The following is a 10,441-nucleotide window of genomic DNA, read 5'->3' as shown; positions in this document are numbered from 1 at the left end:
TTTGGTTTTGATGAGTTTGATGATAGTATGTCTTGGTGATTTTCTTTTGGTGTCTATCCTCTTTGGGTTTTCTTGGACTTCCTAAATGGGTATATTCTCATCTTTCATTATATCAGGGAAGTTCTCTTCCAACAAATCTTGGATAATTTTCTCAGTGGTTTTATTTTTCTCTTCCTGTTCTGGAATTCCAGTGACACGTACGTAATTCCTTTTGATGGTATCCCACATGAATCTTAGGCTTTCTTCATTTTGTTTTGATCTTTTTTTGTGATTGATCCCTTGCCCAAGAAGTATTCAGGTATTTGTCTTCAATCTCATTAATTCTGTCTTCCATTGCATCATTTCTACTTCTTTGCCCTTTCAATGTATTATCTATTTCTGACAATTTAGTATTAATCTTCTGTATTTCTATCTGTAGGGTTAGAATCCGTTCTAATTTTTCATTTATTTTGTCATTTTGTTCTTGTATTTTCTTCCAAAATTCTTCTAAGGTTTTGTCTGCATTTTCTTTGATCTGTCTCTCAGTACTCTGAAGACACCTAAATATAATTCTTTTGAATTCCTTATCAGAGAATTTCTATGCTGCTTCTTCCTCAGGGATATTTTCTGGGTCTGTATCCTGCCCCCTTGTTTCTACCACTTTATCTTTCTTCTTTGTGTGGACTGTGATAGTCAGTTGTCTCCGAGACATCATGGTATTGTTGTATTTAGATATCTTTTAACTGTTTGTTAAGAGAAGCCAAGGGTGATTCAGGATCTTCTTGGTGGTTGTTTATCACTGACCCATTAGTGGCGAAGGACTTGATACCATCACTCAGTAAGTGAAGCTGCAGGAAGTGTGGGTGTAGTTGTGTCTTATGGGAACAGTTGCTGTCTCCCACTCAGTTAGACAAAAATAGCAATTGAATAACCATCAAAAAAGTAAAAGCAAATGGACAAAACAATACACCATGTAATCACATAGGAATAGTCACCCAAAAAAGGAAAAAGGGAAAAAGAAGGGAAAAAAAACCTGAAATATCTTGGGAGAGGGCAGTAAGAGAAGAAAGGTATAGAAGGAGAATAATGAAGAAATAAATGGGGAAAAAAAAAAGAAAGAAAAACAAGGAACTAGGTTAACCATAGGAGCTCTGGTAGCATAGTGCCTAAGGCACTTGACTGCTAACCAGAAGGCTGGCGGTTCAAACCCACCAGCCAATCCTTGGAAGGAAGATGGGGCAATCTACTTCCATAGTGATACTGCCTTGGAAACCCAAGGAGGGGTCACTGTGAGTCGGGTTTGACTCGACGGCACGTAACAACAACAACAACAGGTTAACCATGAGAACAAAAGAAAAAAAATTGCAACCAGAAACAGGAAGAAGAAAAAAAGCTGAAAACTAGAACCTGGGAGGGGAAGAATAATGAATGATTGCAAAAAGGACAAAGGTAATAATAACAGTAGTAGTTTTAAAACAGACAAACAAACAAACTAAAAAACAGAAAACAGAAAAAAAAAATTAGGGCTGGGAGGGCTCGGTCTGAGCACACAGAATGGGATGGAATTCCTGCTGGCCCAGAAAGTGGCTGGGAGTGGAGGATGGTTGCACCTCCATTCACCAAGAGGGTGTGGTGTATAAGAGTAACAAGGGAAATGTTGTACTTTCCAGTCTTCCAGGTCTGGAATGTCCATGTGGTTCCCAGCAAGTGGAACCTGTTCTCAATTCCCTGGAATCTGGGAGAACGCTGTTGCTTTAAATGTCCATAATGGTCAAGCTGCTTATAAACATTAGAAATAGCTGTGCCCTCCGGACAGACAAAAGTCCACAGCTCAGCCTGCCTTCCTGTTCACTGCTTCCCCTTTTATTCCCTAGCCACCAGAGCAGTCCTCTGTGATGTCCCTGGCTAGCAGGGCCAATTTTTAGGTTAATTCTCAGTTCCTACCACCACTCTGCAATATCCAAGCTGTCTGTGCTGTCAGGATCACTGCCAGACCACAGCTCCGTTTGTCACCTTTTTTGGTGTTTTCGTGCAAATTCTTCTGCTAGTTGGAGTTTAGTACACTTCTATATCCTTCCCTTCAAGGCTCAGGGGTCCAGGAGTATCTTCTGTATCTGTTTTAATTGGTTCCCCTTTTCTTTGTTGAAGAGGGTCTGTGCAATCTTTCTGCCTATTCCGCCATCTTACTGGAACTTGTTTGCTTTTTTAAGATGTCTTTTTATTGAAATTTTTGTTATATTGTTTTCCTGATTTTCTTTAGATCGTTCCTCTTTATCTCTTTGAGCATTCTTAGTATTAATACTTTGAGATCTTTATTGGTTAATTCTATTATTTTTTCTTATTCAGGGACTGTTTCTGGCCCCTGGCTTCGTTCATTTGTTTGTGCTGTCCTTTCCTGTCTCGTCATATGTTTTATAACTGTTGTCTGTGCGACATTAAGATTTATTTACTTACTTATTTATGCATGTATGCTTTTAGATCAGGCTAACTTCTTCCCCTTTTCTTTAGATTGCTTCTTCCAGGGATCCATAGGATCTTCTTTCCTAGCTGTAATCATCTCAGGGCAGCTTGCTTAAGTGCCATGGGTTGTACTGTTTCAACCTCGCCTCTCCATGTTTGAATGCTTCTGATGTTAAGGCAGTCTATATGTGCTTGTGGTGTTGGACTTGACTGAAAGTGTCAGAGGTCCTGGGATGAAGTGAGGCATGGCTGCTGCACCAATCTTGGGCAGGCCGGCTAGTAAGTTACCAGTCTGGGAGTACAGCCTAGTGTGTTGTACCAGTCTAGGCATGAGGCAGTGTGCTCAGCATAGGTCCAGGAGGTGTGTTACAGCCATCCATGGTGGGATCATCGATCCTGCACTGCTCTGGGTATAGGGAGCTGCAGTTGTTACCCAGGTTTGGTGGTCGCATCATGAGTTTACACATGATGGGTCAGTGTAGTGAGGTCCTCAGGCTCATCTGCCTAACAGTGGGGAACAGTTATTCTCCTGCCACCTAGTTACTAGCAGGGACTCAAGGCTTTTAAAGTTTTTAGCAACCATGGTTTAAGGGAGAAATTCAAAAGATTTCTCACCACCATTCAAAGACAAACTATCAGAGCAAGTAATTCTCAGAAAATGTAATTTTTAATTTTTAAAAAACTAACAGTGAAAATGAGATTGTAAACACCAGGAGAGCGTATGTTTCTTACCATTCTACCTAATGTAATTTTTGAAGGATATTTATCAAAAATATATGCAATTTGTTTAAAGCATTCTTTGATATCCCCCTCCATCTTTTTCAGGATATTGAGTACATACGGTCACATTACAATATTGAAGATTTCATATACTTCAGTCACCACCAGCATGAGGAACATGGGCACTTGTATCACTTTGCCCTGAACCCCATTTTCCGGCACTACACCAAGTTTTTTCTGAAAGAGATTCTTCGTATAGGCTTTAAGTCCTGTCTTTACTATCCTGTCTACCCAAACTGCAGGAGCAGCAAGGTAAAAGACTGTTGTGACTTACAGGATCCACTGTCCACCATTGCTCACAGTGTATTCCTACATGGGCCGCATTTCATTCATTCCTCCTCTAGGGAGTTTTCATTATCACATGGATCTGAATTCCAAATGGCCATGTTGAGTATGACCCTTTTCTTACACTACAGTGAAACTCCAGAAGGCTTTGAATTTCTGAAAGAATCACAACAAATGTGATGAGGAGCACAATTTACTGGCTTTTCTATATTGACAAAACAGAAACTGAAAACTATACAAAAATGCTAAGATGCATGGAAATCAAATCATTATTACTTATGGTGTATTAGTGTGATTCCAAATGTGTGCCAAAATGATCCTTGTCCTTTCACACAAAGAACATTTAAATAATCAACCCATAAATCAATCCTATTCAAAAAGATGAATTTGCTATCACAACATTCCAAATGAATATTTCAACCCCTCCCCCCCAATGACAGTGATAGAGACATATGATACCAGTGTAAGCTTTATGGAGTGAGTACCTGTATGGGTCTGTATAATACCTATTACATTTATGTGGATGTTTTGGTTACCTAGTGCCACTGTGGCAAAACTATACTACAAATGGGATGACTTTAACAAACAGGAGTTTATTCTCTTACAATTTTGGAGGCTTTAAGTCTGAATTCAAAGTGCCAGGCTCTAGGGGCTGGGTGAAAGTCCTTCAACCTTGTGCTCCAGCTCTGCCTTCTGTTCCCAGCCCACTGAAGCTAGAGGCATCTCTTCACTCAGGCAGCTGCTGGCTGCTGAGGCTGACAAACCCAAGGTTGACAAGTGAAAGTTAATGTTACCAAACAACATGACAAGCCACTAATTCAAGTCCATTAAAAGTCCCAAGATCAGCAGGACATGGCAGGCTGTTAAATGATGAAGGCTGTTGAACAACAACTTGGCTACATGCAGGGTTCAAGCATGCCAAAAGGCTGGAGACCAATCCCAAAGCTTTTCCTTATATACAGGAAGCAGACCACATTCCTAAGGCAGCTACTCAGCTGTTCACAATAGATTCCACCATGGTGTTGATTACCAGTCTCATCATGGGGAATACTACAGTGGACTAATAATTTGTGATAAACACATACATAATATATATACATTATGTATATATGCATGAATAAATACCAAATTCCTCACTTTGCTTTCACATGCCCATATCCTGCTTTAGTTTTCTTTGTAGCACTTTTCGCTACCTCTGATTATATGTTTTGCCATGAAGACAGAGGCTTCTATCTGCCTTGTTCACAGTTGTGTTCCCAATGCCTAAAACTGTTGTTGACAGCACTGGTCCTCCAGTGGGATCCAACAACTAGACTAGGTGGAAGACATCCCATTCATAACCTAAAGTTTGCTCATGTTCTTCCCAGATTCTTTGGCATTGTTCTGTTTTTCCTTAGTAACTATAACTGAGCAAAATAGATTTTAAAATACCCTTATTTATTAAACTCAGAAACTATCTGAGTTTATTTAATCTGAGTATATTGAACAATCTGAGTATATTTAACAATCTGAGTATATTTAGTGCATTCATGTAATAATACTTTTGCCAATGTAGCCTATTTTAACAAAAGCCTTTTTCAGAAGTACAGGGGAATGGGGAAGAAGGAAGGAACTTGGAAAAGGTTTATGGTAAGACATGAAATCTGCTGTAGTGACTATTTCTTCCTATCAAAATGAAGCATGATGGCCATGCAAAAGCCCTAAATTTGAAGGGCTGGGAAGCTTAAGTTTTGCTGGAAAATCCCAGCCCTGCACAATTTATTTATTTACTTTATTTTTTAATTTTTATTTTGATTTTGGGGAAAGTTTACAGAGCAAATTTGTCTTCCATACAGCAGCTCACATACACTTTGTCCCATGACATTGACTGAAATTTCCCATGCAAGAGCTCCCCTCCCATTTCCTCCCCATAGTTACCTCTCTCCCATGCACTCCTGCCCCCTGAGCTGTCTCTCTCTGCATACACAGCCCTTCTATTCTCCCATGTTTGATCTCTCCAAGGAGCATATCTACCTAATGTAAATGTTCAGCTCATATGCCTATCTTTTGTTTGGCTGCAAGCCATGGGAGTGGGTTCAATTCCAAACCTGAAGGGCAGCTAGAGACCATAGTCTCAGTGGTTCTATCATGCTCTATCAAAGCAGTAAACCTGGTTGCTTTTTTTAAAAAAATGATTTGAGTTTTGTTCCACTTTGTTCTCCCACTCTATCCAGGATCTCCTACATAGATCCCCCTCCAAGTGACTGAGAGTGGTAGCTAGGCACCATCTAGTTCTTTTGGTCTCATAGTTGTATAGGCTGAGGATCACATGATGTACCAGTCCCTTGGACTAATTGTTTTCATGTATCTTTGGTTTTCTTCATTCTTCTTTGCTCTGGATGAGGAGAGATCCATTGTTGCATCTAGATGGCAACTTGCAAGCTTTTAAGATTCCAGTTGCTACTCGCCAAAGTAGGATGTGGAACAAAGTTTTTGTGTAGTATATTATGCCAGTTGAGCTTGATGTCCCCTGTGACTATGGTCCCGAGGCCACAGGTCCAACTATTTGCTCCCTCTGGGTAGCTGGCTGTTGCCAAGGAGTGACTACAACCTTGTCCATTGTCACCTGTACCATATACCTGGTAATTCTTACAGAACATACCAATATACTAGTAGAAACATTGTCTGCCAACCCTATACAACCCTATACATGGTTATGGGCACATTCCCCCCTGCATAGACATACATAATAGTTCAGCCTATCCACCCATCTGTCCACCCATATATCAATGTTTGCCTTCACTAACAATGCAGTACTGTATGTCCTGCACAATTTATTTTTGCTTTGCTTTTAGCCAAGCTCCAATTTTGTGGCCTTCAGGATGTGATATTAAATTCTTATTTTTTATTCACAATGTTGCTTGGACATGCTGGTTTGGTGAAAAGCCCATTTGCATCCATAATACAAATAACATCTTGGGTTTATATATTTACCTCAATGGGAATATAATTAGAAATAACATATGAAATATTGTGAATAGGCTATAAGAACACATTTGGCTATAGATTTCCTCTTAATTTGCAGTTCCTGTTGTTTTACATATATATATTTAAACAAGTGTAAGAAGTACCAAATATTTTGAGCAAGAATTCCTAAATTCTGCTGTAAATCCCCAGATGACTGTAGTTATAGTGAACAATGGCTTGTATTGAAATATATTCCAGGCATAAAACCAGAGCTGTGGGTAGGAATTCCTGGGTTCTGTTTTTCAATTTGTAAAATCAGGGTATAAAGTACAATGGTGAAAGTTTTTAGAAATCCCTTTTAGAAGCTCTAAGAAATGCCTGGAGCTATTTTTAGAGTATTAAGTAAGTCATATGTAAACCATATTATTTATTACATATATCTGCAGTTCAGTTGAACTTTCATTGTTTTCAAGCATAAATTCAATAAATGAGTCTTTTAAAAATTTAGATTTCACAGTTTAACTTTTGAGGTTTAAATGGCTATGATACTCTTTAGTTGGTTTTACCAAAGCCACTAAGGTTTTATAAATTTAAAAGAAATAAAGATCACCATGTTCAGTTTTTTTCTGCCAAGTTTTAATAATTTGATAAAATGAAAGTTTAAAGGAGAAAGCATCAAAGGAAAATGAAAGAAATACACAGAGTCACTGTACCAAAAGAAATGATCATTGGTCAACCATTTCATAAGGTAGCATATAATCAAAAAACAATGGTAACGAAGGAAGAAGTCTAAACTGCACTGAAGGCATTGGCAAAAACAAGGCTCTAAGAATACCAGTTGAGATCTTTCAGCCAAGGGATACAATGCTGGAAGGACTCACTCATCTATACCAAGAAATGTGGAAAACCACTACCTGGCCATTGTCTGGAAGAAGTCCATATTTGTACCCATTCCAAAAAAGGTGATCCAATGGAATGTGGAAATTATTGAACAATACCATTAGTATCAACATTTTGCTGAAGGTAATTCAAAAATAGTTGCAGGAGTAAATTGGTAGGTACGACCAGAAATTCAAGCAGGATTCAGAATAAAACATGGAATGAGGGATCTCATTGGTGATGTCAGATGGATTTTGGCTGAAAGCAGAGAATACCAAAAGATGTTTACCTGTATTTTATTGACAAAGCAAAGGATTCAACTGTGTGGATCATTACAAATTGTGGGTAATATTGCAAAGAATGGTAATTGCAGAACGTTACATAGACCAACAGGTATTTGTTCATACAGAACAAGGTTATACTGCATGGTTTAAAATCAGGAAGGTGTGCTTCAGGATTGTATCCTTTCACCATTATCATTCAGTCTGTATGCTGAGAAAATAATCTGAGAAGCTGGAATATGTGAAGAACTTGACATCAGGATTTCCGTAAGACTCATTAATAACCTGTGATATGCAGATGACACAATTTAGCTTGCTGAAAGCAAAGAGAACTTGAAGCACTTACTGATGAAGATCAAAGACTACAGCTTTCATTAGGGATTACAACTGAACATAAAGGAAACGAAAATCCTTACACCTGCGCCAATGAGCAACATCATTATTAACAGAGAAAAGATTGACGTCGTGGATTTCATTTTACTTAGACCCATGATCAACACCCATGGATGCAGCAATCAAGAAATCAAGTGAAGTATTGCATTGGACAAATCTGCAGCAAAAGACCTCTTTAAAGTGTAGAAAAGCAAAGATGTAACCTTGGTATTTCAGACACTCATATGCATGCAAAAGCTGCACAGGGAATAAGGAAGACTGAAGAAGAGTTGATGCATTTGAGTTATGGTGCTGGTGAAGAATATGGAACATAAAATGAACGACCAGAAGAATGAACAAATCTTTCTTGAAAGAAGTACAGCCAAGTGATCCCTAGAAGGGAGAACGGTGAGACTTTGTCTTATGTCCTTCAGACATCAGGTGGGACCAGTCCCTAGAGAAGGGCATCTTACTTGGCAAAGTAGAGGGTCAACAAAAAATAGGAAAACTCTCAGCAAGATGGAGTGACACAGTGGCTGCAACAGTGGACTCAAACAGAGTAAGGGTTGTGAGGATGGCACAGGATCATGCACTGTTTTGTTCTGTTGTATGAAATCATTCGATGGCACCTGACGATAACAACAGTATTTAATGCATCTTCCCAAAATATGATTTATCATAGTCCATTTCAATTAGGATAAATTCTGCTCATATTTCACTATTAATATAAGTCAAAGTAAAATGATCCAGTCACACACACCCCCACACACACATGTGCACACACACTTTCTGGCTTTATCCTTTTATTTTAAAACATTCATTTTACAACTAAAGTCCAATTAAAATCTATGTGGATAACTTCCACAAACAGGAGCATTTTCACATTCTCACTAAGCTGTCCCTTGGATGACATTTTTATCTATGTGTCTTCTTAAAGCAGTGCATGCCAAACAGGCAAAGGTTAACAGGACACAGCACAGCTTAATGGGGTCAAATCAAGCTGATTCATGATCACTATGGAGAAGAATATCCTCCTGGGGAAAATACTTGTACTGAAAAATCCCATAAACCAAACCACTTGTTTATCTGTCATTCCCACAGAGATAGTAATGTAATTACTCTCGTAATTATCTTCATTAGTGTCAGGCATTATCTGCAATTCATTCCTCTGCTCCAAGAGTGTGTTTGTTTATTTGATATATTTTTTTTTTTTTACTCTCCTATTTGGCCATGTTAAGGATTTTATATTTGTAAAGCCGCATACAGACATCTGTGCTATGCTGCTCTGACATTCTCTCCCCTAAAATATAGATTGCTGTCTTTCAGCTCCAGAGTCCCTACGCCCACTCCCTGACATCTGCCCTTCATTACTTGGTTCCCGTGCGACCACGACGACAGATTGTCTATCCTCTGGAAAAGCTTGGCATGAACGCTCCATCAAAGGAGGTCTCCAAGGATCTGGTGGGTAGCAGGCGGCAGCAGGCAGGGAGGCACAGTGCCAGCTCTCGCGGGCTTGGCAGATGGGGTGGCAGCACTGTCTTTGCGGAACAGGCTGCTTCTTAATTACAGGGAGCCTGGCTCATACCCTCACAAGCAGCACCCTGCACAGGCTCCACGTGACCCTCTCCCTCAAGTGGTCATTTCACAATAAGCCTGAAAACTGTAGCCACATGACCTCCATAGGTGACACTGTGGACATGACACCACATGTAGCTGCTGTGTCCTCAGACAAACAGCCAAGAGTCAAACTCTAAGCAAGCCTATTTTTGTCTTTTCTCTTTTTCCTCAAAAGCAGATTTCCCCTTTGAATGGATGTTTTGCTTTCAAGGCAGTCAGTGGTCATTCATTCTTTGATAAATTTAAGAGGGAAAATAGAATTGACTGCATTTGGGATGTTTAGCTCCTGAATTTGCAGCAGGTTTTTTGAACTCCTCTGTGGGGAGTTGGGGTGATTAGCAGGAACAGATTAGCTGCCCTGGGGTAGCAGGGATTTCTGACCTTAAAGTAGGAAAAGGAACTGCAGTAGAACATGGATCTCATATAAAATGGAAATGCATGTGTATATGGTTACGTGGTCATTTTCAGTAACTTTCTGTGATAGCATAATTTTGTCAAGGTGCCTTACATATGGGCTTTTGAATCACTTCCACTTAAATAAAAAGTAACAAACAAAAAGCAGCCCTCCGTGGGCCAACATCTGTCCACTGTGAGAAAAAGAAGGAAAGTGGAAAGTCTAAACTCTGTTGGCTTATCCAGGAGACACTCATCAGAAATAGAGAAGGCTTCCAAATAAACAACTCCCAACCTCTCTGCCTGCAGGAGGCACCTCTTCCATGGCTCCTGCTAGGCCCCATTTTATAGATAGTGCCCTGAGACAGTGGCCACTACCCAAGTCCCACTTAGAGATGGTCCTCACTTTAACTGATGCTGCTTTAAATCCAAAATATTTTTATAAAATA

The 10,441-nt window shown here is 39.5% G+C and overlaps 1 protein-coding gene across 1 annotated transcript in view; it reads left to right on the top strand.

Annotated features, from left to right (window-relative positions):
- CFAP61 (cilia and flagella associated protein 61) overlaps nucleotides 1–10,441 on the top strand; it is a 722,434-nt gene that overhangs the window by 360,228 nt on the left and 351,765 nt on the right. Inside the window, exons 15-16 of the mRNA XM_007948197.1 lie at nucleotides 3,265–3,471; nucleotides 9,309–9,443. Coding sequence (XP_007946388.1) covers nucleotides 3,265–3,471; nucleotides 9,309–9,443 — 342 coding nt within the window. The remainder of the gene's footprint in view (nucleotides 1–3,264; nucleotides 3,472–9,308; nucleotides 9,444–10,441) is intronic.

This window comes from Orycteropus afer, unplaced genomic scaffold (genome assembly GCF_000298275.1).
Source record: "Orycteropus afer afer isolate SDZICR_OR568_19922 unplaced genomic scaffold, OryAfe1.0 scaffold00208, whole genome shotgun sequence".
NCBI classification, from domain to species: Eukaryota; Metazoa; Chordata; class Mammalia; order Tubulidentata; family Orycteropodidae; genus Orycteropus; species Orycteropus afer.
This window is presented reverse-complemented; position numbering and strand designations above follow the sequence as displayed.